Source organism: Helianthus annuus, chromosome 2 (genome assembly GCF_002127325.2).
Source record: "Helianthus annuus cultivar XRQ/B chromosome 2, HanXRQr2.0-SUNRISE, whole genome shotgun sequence".
NCBI lineage: Eukaryota > Viridiplantae > Streptophyta > Magnoliopsida > Asterales > Asteraceae > Helianthus > Helianthus annuus.
In genome coordinates, this window is record NC_035434.2 from 122,615,932 (window position 1) to 122,630,235 (window position 14,304).

Sequence of the window (14,304 nt, forward strand, 5' to 3'; positions counted from 1 at the left end):
CGAGATGAGATTATACATGAAGGGTTGAAGACTTTTGATCAAGATGGTGGATGTACTTTTACAAAGTTCAATTTTTTATTAACTTATCGAACTGAGCTCATGTTTTTGTGGAATTTGAAGTGTTCAAGGTTGGGCATTGGAAATCCAATGTTTCTTTTAGCTGTCGGTTAAGTTTGAAGATTAATGTATCGAGTGATATTCTTACATGTAGTTGTAGGTCGGTTCACGTTAACGTGATTTGGGAGTAGTTTGAGGGGAAGGATCTACAGTGTTTGATGTTGGATTCTTCGGGTTTCTCAAAGCGGTCTTAAGTGATCGTCAGCAAGACTTTTATTAGAAGGGTTGAAGATCGCTGCGCTCTGCCGGAAAGATCAAGTCTCAGCGAAAGTTGAAAGCAAGCATGATATCATCAGTCAAGGGGGAGTCTTTAAGTGCAGTATCCGGTGACTGAAAATATCAGTGTTAGACAGAACTGATAACAACAGTTAAGGGGGAGTCTGTAAGTGCAATTCCTGCCGGGTAACTGCGCTTTATCAGTTCTGGTCAACGGTCAACAAAGTCCAAGCCATGTCAAGAATCCGGAAGCTTTATCAGTTCCGAGTTTATGATGTTAAATTCAGAATATGTTGATTATTATTGTTGTCCGAATTATTTGTTTTGTATCCTGGACAATATGTTTTGTTCGGGTTTACTCCATAGTCTATATATATGTGTTGTATAGGGTAGATTAGGGCAACCCTCTAGAGCTTCGTGCATCTCTCACAAATCCCAACCATTCTCCATCAGTGTGTGAATTCTAGAGAGAGGGGGAGACTATGTGTTAGTGAGAGAAAGCTCGGTTTAGATCTTTGTGATCTAAACCAGCTTGTAGATGATGTATACTCTTTTGATATGTAATCTGTGATGATTGATTCGTTAATAAAGAGATTCATCTTGTATATCTTTCTATCTTTGGTGTTTATGATTGTTCTTCATGTCTTGAATCAAGTGCAATGTTGATGTTTGTCATCGATCCTGTGCTATTACAAAACTAAAAAGAAACTTTATTAATTTTAGGAGAAGATGTGGTTAACAATAACCCGTATTGTAAGCCAAATTCAAAACCTATTTGAAAGTTTGTTTGTTATCGGATTGCAGTCAAATCTACTTTCTTTCTTTTACACGAGATTGAACAAAAAAATCTATCTGTATAATTAAAATTATCAGTCTATTCACACATCCTTATTCTTTCCTTTCTATTTGCACACTTTTGATGCCCTAGACGCCTTGTCAAGGCCTATACCGGATGTCTAGGCACTGAAATTAAGGGGCTCTGAGTTGGGGTGTCGGGCACAAAATTTAAGGGGTCTAGACGCCACGTATAGACCTAGACGGGGCATCTTGCAGGGTGATGTTTTTTTAGTGAAAAATTGTGTGTTTTGGTGGGTAATTTGATGTGTTTTTGGAGGGTGATGTTTGTTTGAGTGAAAAAAATGGGTGTTTCGGCCCTTTATATTAGCTCGTTTAAATATTTTACCGTTTTCAAGATCGGCCTTATATCGTCGAAATATTATTTAACATTTAATTATATTGTTTTCGTATTATGTTTCAATATCAAGGTTTTTATTTATTACGAAATATCGATTTAAGAGAAACAATCATTAAGTAACCGAAAAACTGAAAACAAACTTAAATATGACATATATAAGATAAATTTATACATCCATAACAAAATATAAACTACAACTACATACTAAATACCAAAATAGAACATGCAGCTGGTCTACGCCTCCAAGTCCGATTCTGAATCTGGATCTGGTTGCTACTGATGTGGTGCTCGAGGTGGTGGGAGCGGTATGACATGTAACCCCTCTCTCATATATCATGCTCCTCCCGAACCAACCAACACATCAAATCCATAAGCCTGTCAACGTCGGCTCGTAAACGCAGATCTATCGCAGCTCCCGGGGCATGACCTGGAATAACATGTTGTGGAAATTAAGCGCCCCGGGAGATGGTGGTGGCTATGGCATCGCTGGTCCATCTAAATCCACTGGAGGCTCCTGCACGACCGCTGCATTATCTGGCGGAGGAGAGACTGGATCGAAGTGTTCCGGTAGGTCCTTTGGAACCCATACATGACCTCTACGGGTTTTAAACCGCTCGCCGAGGACGTCGAACCTCTTAACAACGTCAGAAAACCCATCCTCGGCAAACCTTGTTTAAGAACACAAGATTCAAAAGACAGTAGAAACTCTATAGGAACATGCATTAAAGAGACCAAAAAAGTGCAAACGTTAAATGAAAAGTAGGATGCAAGAACTAAAGCAAACAAGTGTAAGTGTCTGCAATCGGTACTAAAAGTCATGTTTTGTTCCTTTATAAAGTCATGATGCTTTCAATATAGCACTTGAGCTGCATTAACAAGTTGATCTTTGGGCATAGAAATTGACCAAGAGTGAACCATGATACTTTGAAACATTTGCTCTTCTTGTTATAGATAAACAGATCACTTTCCCATACACCTTGCTTGAGAAGAAGATAACCGCGCCCATATTAGCATCATCTAGTACTTAAGGGCAATCTAATTATGTCCAAGGCTTGGGGAATGTTATGACTTCTCTAACCCAAACATGACTTTCATAGTCTTGTTTTATCCAAATATGTATTCCGTTGCTTTGCATCATACCAGTCATGACAAACAACTCTGATACGACCGTTGATTTTTATGAAACGTGGTCTGTTACCGTTGTATAAAGTTTTGCCTATCCAAGTTTACCTCGTAAAGGATTCATGTTGCACAACACCATGAGGATTGAGGAGTGCAAATCATTGAAAACTTCTCTATTCTCAGGTCAAACGTCAAAATGTCATACGATCTACGAGCTATTAAATGTAGCACACTATTGACACAAACACTACTATGGATCTTGTGGTACAAACTATCCCAACTAAAACCAACAGGAGGCTCCAGGGGCGGAACTATATTGTTGTTAGGGGTTGCACGGGCTATGGCTCAACCCCGTCTTCGTAGTTTTATACAAAGGATACCTCCAGATAAATACGAAGATACCTCTAGAAAAAAATAGGATACTCGAATTTATTAAAAATTTGAACCTACTAAAAATTAAGTATCTGCTATGCTATGCTGTGGGAGTGTGGGGCACTAATAAAACAACAACAAGCATTGACGTTTCAACTTTTTTGAGGTGATTGGTGTATTGGACGAACGAGACAATACGACATCATCTATTCATCAACGAAGGACAACAATCTTGCATTCTTGATTACAACGATCGACTTTCAAATTCAGATTCGTTGTATTTTGGTTTTTTGATATTTAATTGATAATTTTATATTACAGGGAGGGAGGGGCCTAATTATTCGCACGAGAACATTTTTCTTATCATTCTCGAAGATGGCCCTGTGTTAACATAAGCGAACAAGAAGACAACATGTTTAATAATTGGATTAGTCATAATAAACTAAAACTTGTTTGTGGTTTGAAATAGTAGGGGCATCAAAATGGACAGAGCATGCATGATGTAACTACATTCTAACTATTATGGGGGACGTCCCCTGCCAATCGAGCTTCGGCGCCGGACCACCTCCCCATGCCCCCAGGCCCGTCACCGTCTCAACGGCTTTCTGCAGCCGGTCTCGATGCCCCCAACACATACACACACACACACATCTACATACTTACATATATATTATATATTGAGGCCCATCCCCCACACTCTAGGTCCATCTCCTTTAGGCTCATCTTCACACCCGCTGATATGGACGCCTACATGGCGGGTTATCCTTTGAGGACACCCTCTTCCACACCCAATAGCCTAAAAGTTACGGACAATAACTTATTCCTAAAAGCATTCCCCCCATATATTTTAATTCAATAGAATCCTACGTTCTTTTGAGGATTATGCATTTTTATAAACGCCAAAGAGGGGCGGACCTAAATGAAGGCATGGGTGGGCGGGCACCTCCTTTGAAATAATTAATGTATTTTATAGACAAAAATCTCATCCATATAAAATCCCATTCATATCGTACCCCTTGAAAATTTGATTGAAACCCTCATTCGCACCCCAAAAAATAATTACTGAGTCGTGAGACATATTGTTTATTATATGACCCCGACAAATGTTGTCGTGAGATTGATCGATCTACTTAGGCTAGAGGGTATGGGGTTCGTCCCCATCCCCGTCGAGCTCCGGCGACGCCGGCACACCATCCCGCCCCCCTCCCATCCAGTCCTCAGCGTCGAGTTGTTGCCGTTGGCAACGATGCAATTAATGTGGGCCCCCTCTCAATTTTGACCGTTAAATTAAAAAAAATTAATTTACCTATTTAATGAAGCTGACCACCATTGATGATGAAGCTTGTAAGAGGATGAAGAAACCGAGAAAAAAGGGGAATGAGTGTTTATATAGTTGAGATTTTAGGGTACATATTCTATTGGGTTTTATTATCTTCACTTGTTTTTTCGGCCTAAATCCACTCATCCAAAATCTGGTTTTACTTTTTGATAACTCTTTTTGGGCCTAAATCCACTCGTCCAAAATCCACTCTTTATGTTTTTTTTTAGTCTATATTATTTTTAGTGTATGTTTTTTTTAAGTTTATGTTTTTTTAGTTTATGTAATGTTTTTTAATATTAATAAAAAAAATATTTTGTTAATTTATTAGTTAAATGTTAAAAAAAAAAGTAGAAGATTAAAAAATAAAAAACATAAAAGTGGTGGGGTAGGATCATCTAGGACCATCCTCCATATCCTCTAGGTTTGTGGGATGGACCATCCTTGTGAGGACTATATATGACGTGACGTCTACGTAGCGGATCATCCTCCCTTTAAGGACCATCACCATACCCTCTAACCTTATGGTTTGCTCCAAAGTCCAATGTCTTCATGCTCCACAAATTCTAGTTTACTACAATAGTTATAGTTTACTACCTTAGGTTATATAAACCTTTACATTAATTACAGAATGTTTCCTTGTCTAATATACCCCCAGTCTAAGGAGGATTTCGGATGCTTAGACTAGAATGAAAGTCGGTTAGAAGAAATCATGGTAGACCTTGGTGAAGGAAGATATCCGCGAAGTTATAGCGAGATCGAACATGGATAACACGAATCTGACCGTGCTGAATACGATGATGTCGAACTTGGATACCAAACATGTAGATAGCACTCATATTATCACAACAGACAAGAACTAAATTTCTTTCTAGGAGTTTTTGCATATACTTGCCTTAGTTGAACACAGAGCACCTCCACCTAAAATTCAAGCAGGACTGCATTACTATGATTGAACAAAACCTTACAGAACAATTTATTCTTGCGCCTATGTCGATGAATTAAAAGTCACAAAAAAAATTACACACACATATATATATATTCCTGCTTCTACTTTAATTAGTTATTAATCAATTGAACAGATACAACTTTATCTTTTAATCAGCAACCAAACACCTCTAAACAAAAATCAGGTAACCTGTTTTCACTAGGTAATTCTGACTTGGACTGAGTTTAGTTGAGTTATAATCATAGCGCAATTTGGACAGGCTTGATTTACGGTTTAACAAAACTTATTTAGGAACACATGATTCAATTGGGTTGGTAAAACAAACTCCTTAACTGTAGAAACTCTATAAGATCATATGCATCAAAGAGACACCAATTAACAAAGTGTAAACCTAAATTGCAAAGTAAGATGCAAGAAACAAAACAAACTAGTGTAAGTGTCTGCAATCGGCACTAAAAGCCATGTTTTGTTCCTCTATAATGGCATGATGCTTTCAGCATAGCACTTGATTTGCTTGAACTCCACGGTCTCTGGGGATAGAAATCCATCACCAAGAGTAAGGCGTAACACTTTACAACGTTTGCTCTTCTTGTTATAGATGGGTAAGCAGATCACATTCCCAGACACCTTGCCCGAGGAGAAGATAATCTCGTCCATATTAGAAACATTTAGCGGGTAAGGGTGATCTAACTCGACGCAAGGCTTGGGTAATGTAATGACTTCCCTAACCCAAACACGATTTTCATAGTCTTGTAATCTCCAGATATGCATTTCGTTGCTTAGCAGCACATTATCATGACAAACAACTCCTATACATCCGTTGATTTTTATGAGAACCACTTTGTTACCATTGTACAAAGGTTTGCCGTCCAAAGTGTAGCTTGTAGTGAGTTCACGTGGCACAAAACCTGGAAGAGTGCCAATCATCGAAAACTTCTCAGTTCTAAAGTCAAACGCCAAAATGTCAACCGAGCCACGAAGCATTACATACACTACACTATTGACACAAACACTACCATAGATGTCACGGTACAAAGTACACCATCTAAAAGCAACAGGACACTCACAATCAATCTTTCTCCATGAATAATTTATCATAGAGAAAATCATAATATCGACTTTAGGAGGAAAAAGAAGCCGCCTGACCATCAAGATCTTATGTTCGTTTCTAGACTCATCGAACCCAAATAAGTAACAGTGGGGCCCATGTCCCCGATCCGTCAAAGAAGCAGGATGAGGGAGTTCAAAAGTCTTACGGGTGGTAGGGTTGAGAACGTATTGGTTGTATTTCCCATAAGCCCAGTTCGTGCATGTAAAGAATACTAACCCGTTCAAATGTACCGGGTCTGAAAAATGGATATAATTAGGGTTGTCTAGTGTCATGAGATGAGTGACGGGTCCACCGTCATGAGCGGCGGAGAGAAAGTGACGTTTGTGAGTGGAACTATCATAAGCGGAAATAAATAAGGCGGTGCGGTGGTCAGCGGTGGAGCGGGTGAAGTAGAGTTTGGTGAATAATGGATCGGAGATGCGCGAGAGCCATGGTTTAGAGACGGATTTGCATTGGAGTATGGATTTGACAGGAAGTCTGGAGAGAATGCCATCAATGACGTCAATTGGGAGTTCTGAAATCTTTGGCTTCTTGGACGATCGATTAACAACCATCGACGTTGTAGATTTTTCTTCTCCTAGGGTTTCCATTCTCCAACAAAAAGTTAGGGCAGGGCTTTGGGAAGGCCTTTTGACAATATATATAGTTTTTTTTAAGTAAACCGCTAATTACTTTCTTTTTGTATTTTCTAATATTCACTTTATTAATTAATTAATTTCGTATATATTTATTTTCTAGCTTGTCAATAACTGTATAAAGTAGGGGTGAGCAAAAGAAAGGGTCTACATATTTACACAATGTTTTAAAAATCGGTTTAAACCGGCCGGTTGAACCGGTTAAACAGGATACCGGATGCTTGGCCGGTACGAATCATACCGGTAAACCAAGGAAATGAAAAAGAAGTTGTGCCGCCGGTAGATTGGGTTATACCGGATTAGTGTACCAGTACCGGTTTATACCGGGCCAAAGGTTGAAAATTAAAACTTTTAATTTTTATGAGCCTAAAAAGGTGATTATTCATCTTTTAAACGATCATGAACTTGTTGCATTCAACACTCCAATGGATTAACTTGATGAGGATGACGTTGATAGTGGACTTTTTGGTTATTTTTTTATCATGGTTTAACATCTGGAATATTTTTTTATTGTGGAATGATGTAGTTTGGATTATTTTTTGAGTTAAATTATATTATATGAATTTGTAGGGTTAAGTAGTGAACACGGTTGAACCGTCTGGTACAACCCATTTGAACCGGTTTAACCATTTTTTAGTCTAATCCGGTATGATTTAAAAACCGGTGTTTAAAACATTGTATTTACACATCTTAATGCATATTTCCACACCTTTCTAGACGCCTCGTATAGGGCTATACGAGGCATATAGGGTTGCTTTTCCCGACCAGCTTCTACACCTCGTACAACGTCACATCAGTCACATCAGACGGGGAGTCTAGGCCTGTACGAGGGAGCAATACGAGGGTATTTAGACGCCTCGTATAGTCCTATACGAGGCGTCTTACTGACTGATTTGACTATGTGTCTGGCATGTGACTTAAAGGCATACAGGGAGTCTAGAGCTATACGAGGCGTCTATATCTCACATAAAATTCAACATACAGTGCATTCTTAGTCCACACCAGAGCATTCAACAAACACACACATTCACACATTCTGTTTCTTCTTGTATTTATTCGAAAGACACTCTTGTTGTTTGTATTTGTGTTCTTATCATCTCGGAGTGTTGAAATGTCATCATATTAGGACGGCAACTATATCTTCGGGCAGTATTCTAGCGACAACTGGGTGCACGAAAGCATTCCGGTAACAGTTATTAGCTTAAATGCTTTAATTACTTGTTCTTTTAGTTTATTATTTACTAATGATGATACAGTTGTCTATTTTGGAGGAGTCTGGCGTTCCCGATTCTAATGAGCAAGAGGAGGTTGTGTCTAGTATACAAGGAAAACAAAATAGACCGTTTCTAGATTTGAACAAGCATCCTCCTGTTGATGAAACAGCCCCTGTAGATGACTCATACCATGCTGGTGGATACGGAGGAAATGGTGGATACGGAGGAGACAGCGGATACGGAGGAGACGGTGGATACGGAGGAGACAGCGGATACGGAGGAGACGGTGGATACGGAGGAGACGGTGGATACGGAGGAGACGGTGGATACGGAGGAGACGGTGGATACGGAGGAGACGATGGATACGGAGGAGACAGTGGATATGGTGGATACGGTGGATACGGAAGAGATGGTGGTGATCAGCAATTCATTTCCCCGGGCACTCCTTACGTTCATCAAAACAATCCGGACGTTGGAGGATATGGTGGTTATGGTGGATATGGTAGATATGGTTGTGAGGCACCTCCCATCCTGGACAGTCCGTACTTAAAAAAACAGGTATAAATTACTATTTTATTATTGTTGTTGTTGTTGTTGTTGTTGTTGTTGTTGTTGTTGTTGTTGTTGTTGTTGTTGTTGTTGTTGTTGTTGTTGTTGTTGTTGTTGTTGTTGTTGTTGTTGTTGTTGTTGTTGTTGTTGTTGTTGTTGTTGTTGTTGTGTTGTTGTTGTTGTTGTTGTTGTTGTTGTTGTTGTTGTTGTTGTTGTTGTTGTTGTTGTTGTTGTTGTTGTTGTTGTTGTTGTTGTTGTTGTTGTTGTTGTTGTTGTTGTTGTTGTTGTTGTTGTTGTTGTTGTTGTTGTTGTTGTTGTTGTTGTTGTTGTTGTTGTTGTTGTTGTTGTTGTTGTTGTTGTTGTTGTTGTTGTTGTTGTTGTTGTTGTTGTTGTTGTTGTTGTTGTTGTTGTTGTTGTTGTTGTTGTTGTTGTTGTTGTTGTTGTTGTTGTTGTTGTTGTTGTCGATGTTACAGGTTTTCAACTCTTTAGATGAACTAAAGAAACGGATACAAGAAATAGCAAACGCGGATGGTTTCGTTATTGTCACCCGTCGATCAAAGAAAATCGGGGGAAGAACCGGGAGAGTATGGCTTGAATGTGATCGTGGTGGTGAGCACCAGACTACAACAACACTTAGAAAAAACCGAAAGCAAAAAAACCGGTTACCCGTTTTACCTGCTGGCTGTGCGAAACCACCCGTATGAAACCTGGGAGATAAAAGACGGAAAAATTGAACATAACCACGAACTTTGTGAGGACCTGTCGGCCCACGCGTTTGTGCGAAGGTTTACTCCAAGTGAAATGAAACTGATCGAGCAGCTGACAGCTCAAAACATGGAGCCGCGCAAAATATTTCAAACTATAAGGAAGCGGGACCCCAACAGGTTTCATGTTCAGAAAAACATTCAAAACGTTGTGGCGAAGATTAGAGCCGAACAAAGACAAGGATTGACTCCCATGTAGTCACTAGAAAACATGTTGATAAACAACGACTTTATTTACGAGACACAGGAGGAACCCGGAACAGAGATCGTAACAGAGATCTTCTTTCTTCATCGGTACTCGAGAGACATGTGGCGTGCATTCCCCCACGTCATGCTGATCGATGCAACGTACAAGACAAATATATACAATATGCCATTTATCCAGATTGTTGGTATGACGCCTACCAACAAATCGTTTATTATCGCGCATGTCGTTGTTAGTAAAGAACGGGGTGATAACTTTGTGTGGGTGCTTGAGAGGGTCATGTCAATGTTAGATGAATGTATGGAGCCACGTGTGATTTTAACGGAGACTGGGATAAATTTTTGTCATTCTGGGGGACATTGATTGAGTCTCCATCCATACCCATCTACGAGTACCACTTGCGCAACATGCGAAAGCGACTTCTGGAGTGCAAACGTTCTTTTAAGTTTTTCTAATAACATACGATTCACCTATGCAAATTTTATTAAATTATTTTTACTTATTAGGAGTCTTCAATTACGTGTACGATAACTGGCTAAAAGACTGGACCGATAAAAGGCGCAACTTTGGTAATCGTACCACAAACAGAGTTGAGAGCCAGCACGCCAACTTAAAGAGATACGTCCTAGATAGGAGCTCGCTGGACCGAGTAGTTGGTTGTGTCCGGGATATAGTTGAGACACAGTTCGGTGAAATAAGGATGACTTTTCGAGAAAGCATCAAAAAAAGAATGAACCACCACAAACACCCGATGTTTCAACACCTACTTGGAAAAGTATCCCATACAGCCCTTGACTTGTTGAGGGGAGAGGCAACTAGGAAGCTAGATGTCTTGGAGCGCTTTCATTCATCATGTGGTTGCCAAATGTGGTACAGCTGTGGGTTGCCCTGTGCTTGTAGGAAAGAAAAGTACATGCGTGAAGGTAATAATTGTTAAACGTACAACACTTGTGTGATATATTTCCGTTAATCATGTGACTTAAACAATGTTGTTTTTAACCGTGCAGAGCGTCCGATTCAACTCGAAGACATAGACGTCTTCTGGCGGAAACTTAACTTCCAAAGTTGTAAATTGATAGACGATGATGTTGACGTGGTCGAAGAGCTAAATATTGTTAGACAATAATTAGAGTTGCACCCCCCAGCTCAGCAAAAAAGCCTGATGTCAAAGATTAAAGCGGTGTTGACTCCAAAGAAATCTACCAAGAAACCACCTGTTGTCCAACAAAATACTCGTGGCCGACCAACAACAAAGCAGGTATAACAAAGGTTGGACGAGGCCTCTCGTATAAATGAAGAATTGAGGAGAAGCTCCTTCGGTGATGCAAACACGTGCTTTGAAGGTTCCCGACAAAGTAAGTACGATAAACCTCGCCACAGCTCGTACGTTCCGTCACAGGCCTCTCAACAGTTGGTTATAAGGTCCCAAAAACCCAAAGCAAGCCTAAGCCGTTCAAAGAGTTCTAAGAAGAAAGAGACACGAGATGCTGAGGGTTTTCCTTTAATAATTGGGGATGAGTACGTGGGAATCATCAAACAGTTTAAGTATGCCATTCCACCAGTGTTCCATCCATACGTCTCGTGCATACGAGATGTGATGCCAGACGGTCATTGTGGGTTTCGGTCTGTGGCTGTGGGCTTAGGTATGGATCAGAGTTCATGGGGGCTCATTCGAAGGGACCTTGTCCAAGAAATGGATCAGAACAAATCGATCTGGTTCCCAATATTTGAAGCATGTGATGAAGGTTATTTTTACACGCATCGTCAAGGCCTAATTTGGGATTCAGTGTCCGGTTGTGGGGAGGATCACTGGATGGACTTCCCCTTAGCAAGACTTCTTATTGCACAAACGTACGGTATCGGGGTGCACCTGTTAACGACAACCATGGGTGCGAGTTCCATTTTCTTCCCCATACTAAGTCCTTCAGCTAATCAACAACCATTATTCATAACGCTTACACATGTTAACGAGAACCACTTCATACATCTTAAGCTGGAAGGGGATTATCCAATGCCACCAGCACACAGGCTGTGGTTGACCCACCGAAGACCCCATACAGAACAATGGGAAGATATGTACTTCCCACGTCTAGAATAGTATACATCGATAATGAATCATCCGCCAAGATCAAACCCTAGTCTTAATTACATCGATAGTGACACGGAAGAATGATTTTTGTAATTAATAGTATTTTTTGTAATTAATAGTATTTTTTTGTATTAATTCCTATAATTTTCTACAATTTCTATAATTTTTTATAATTTCTATCATTTTTCTATAATTAGAATTGATTAAAACAGGTTAATAACATTTTTATACAAATTTATATAATTTTTTATATTTGGAATTGATTAAAACAGTTTATTTGTAATTTTTTTAAAAAAAAAGTACAAATATACGCCTCGTATATATCTAGACGCATCGTATATAATTGGTCAAAAGACCATTCTGCCCCTGATATGCCCCCATTCTAGGCTTAAATCAGGGGCTAAAAGATCACTTTAGCATGACCAGACGCCTCGTATAGAGCGGCATGGGTCGTCCTTAAGAGCGGGATTATTAAAATTTGAATTTTGAAAATTTGAATTTATCAGAAATGTACGCCTCATATAGGCCTGGACGGGTAGTCTATATGGGCGGCAACATATTTTTTTAAATTTGAATTTTGAAAATCTTTTGTTTAATTACCAATACACCCCTTTAAAGACCCCAGTATAGGCCTTCAACAGGGGCTTAAAGGTAATTTACAACCCTAGACGACGCGTATAGGTCTATACGACCAATACATATTGGGCGGCAATTGTTTCCCTTTTTCTTTTTAATTATTAAAAATATCTTTATTAAATTACCATTTTACCCCTGTAAAGCCCTCAGTATAAGCCTTAGTCAGGGGTAAAATGGTAATTAACCATTCCAGAAATATAGTTGTAGGTTGGTTAATTACCATTTTGCCCCTGATAAAGCCTATGCTGGGGGATTTACAGGGGTAAAATGGTCATTTAACAAAAAGCACAGACGGGTCGTCTAGCTCTATACGAGGCGTCTATGCCTCGTATATGGGGGGAAAACCTAGACGACCCACATTATCACCCAAAACAAAACACACACACATATACGGTGCACAGAGGTTTATACGCCCCGGATACATATTTAGACCGTATTTTTGAAGATTTGAGGCATCCGTGGTATGTATTTCTTTCCGTAGTTTAGTATTTTAGCCTCGTTTTTGCCTTTAGACCGTAGGTTTGCCCATAGTTTAGGTTTTGTTGGGTTTGAGGTTTTTGGGTTGAGGTTGAAGATGAAGATGGTAGAACAGGACGCCCTGTATACCTCTATACGAGGCAGATACGAGGCACTGTATTTTTTTTTATTTATTATTATTATTGTTATTATTATTATTATTATTGTTATTATTATTATTATTATTATTATTATTATTATTATTGTTATTATTATTATTATTATATATTATTTTTATTATTGTTATTATTATTATTTAATATTATTATTATTATTTATTATTATTATTATTATTATTTAGTATTATTATTATTATTATTGTTTTTATTATTATTTATTATTATTATTGTTATTATTATTATTATATATTATTTTTATTATTATTGTTATTATTATTATTTAATATTATGATTATTATTATTTATTATTATTATTATTATTTAATATTATTATTATTATTATTGTTTTTATTATTATTTATTATTATTATTATTGTTATTATTATTATTATTGTTATTATTATTATCATTATTATCATTATTATTATTATTATTATTATTATTATTGTTATTATTATTATTATTTAATATTATTTTTATTATTATTATTATTATTTTTGTTATTATTATTATTTATTATTATTATTGTTATTATTATTATTATTGTTATTAATGTTATTATTGTTATTATTGTTATTATTATTATTTAATATTATTTATTATTATTATTATTGTTATTATTATTATTATTATTATTATTATTTTAATATTATTATTATTATTTATTATTATTATTATTATTGTTATTATTATTTATTATTATTATTATTGTTATTAATATTTTTATTCTTATCATTTATTAGTATTATTAATGTTATTATTTTTTTATATTATTATTATTATTGTTGTTGTTTTTATACGTATACGGTATTTATTTACAGATTGATTATGGCGGAAACATCGGGATGAGACGTACAAACTGTTCAAAGACATCATAACACTAAATGTGACAATATAATTAAATTCCATTTATTAAAATTCCAAAGTTTCATACATAGTCATAAAAAGGAAATAACAATCATCAAACATAGTTTATTACATAGGTGGGTTTCTAAGTCATCCTATTTATTTCTTCCAATCTTGATTCCTCATCCTGTAGTATGCATTTAAAATAAAGTCAACAAAACATGTTGGCGAGTATACAAGTTTGAATATAGTATAATATGATTAAAATAGTTTAACATGATCAAATCCACGTGAATACATGATTTCATATTAACAGTTATACTCGTAACGA

General features: G+C 37.3%; 2 protein-coding genes across 2 annotated transcripts; one reads left to right on the forward strand and one right to left on the reverse strand.

Moving 5' to 3' along the window:
• Positions 1-5,595: 5,595 nt before the first annotated feature.
• Positions 5,596-7,071, reverse strand: LOC110905249 (F-box protein At5g65850). Its single transcript, XM_022151120.2, has one exon. It carries the CDS (start codon positions 6,988-6,990, stop codon positions 5,764-5,766), a length of 1,227 nt encoding a protein of 408 aa, XP_022006812.1. The 5' UTR covers positions 6,991-7,071; the 3' UTR covers positions 5,596-5,763.
• Positions 7,072-10,929: 3,858 nt separating this feature from the next.
• Positions 10,930-11,865, forward strand: LOC110895189. Its single transcript, XM_022142467.1, has 2 exons — positions 10,930-11,025; positions 11,167-11,865. The coding sequence occupies exons 1-2, from the start codon at positions 10,930-10,932 to the stop codon at positions 11,863-11,865; spliced, it is 795 nt and encodes a 264-aa protein (XP_021998159.1).
• The last annotated feature ends 2,439 nt before the right edge of the window (positions 11,866-14,304 follow it).

What these genes read in the sequence shown, in the direction of transcription:
- LOC110905249 (XM_022151120.2), bottom strand. Translation starts at nt 6,990, where the DNA reads ATGGAAACCCTAGGAGAAGAAAAATCTACAACGTCGATGGTTGTTAAT.
- LOC110895189 (XM_022142467.1), top strand. Translation starts at nt 10,930, where the DNA reads ATGTCAAAGATTAAAGCGGTGTTGACTCCAAAGAAATCTACCAAGAAA. An exon ending in GCCGACCAACAACAAAGCAG is followed by an intron (nt 11,026 to 11,166) that starts GTATAACAAAGG and finishes GTTCCGTCACAG; the next exon opens with GCCTCTCAACAGTTGGTTAT.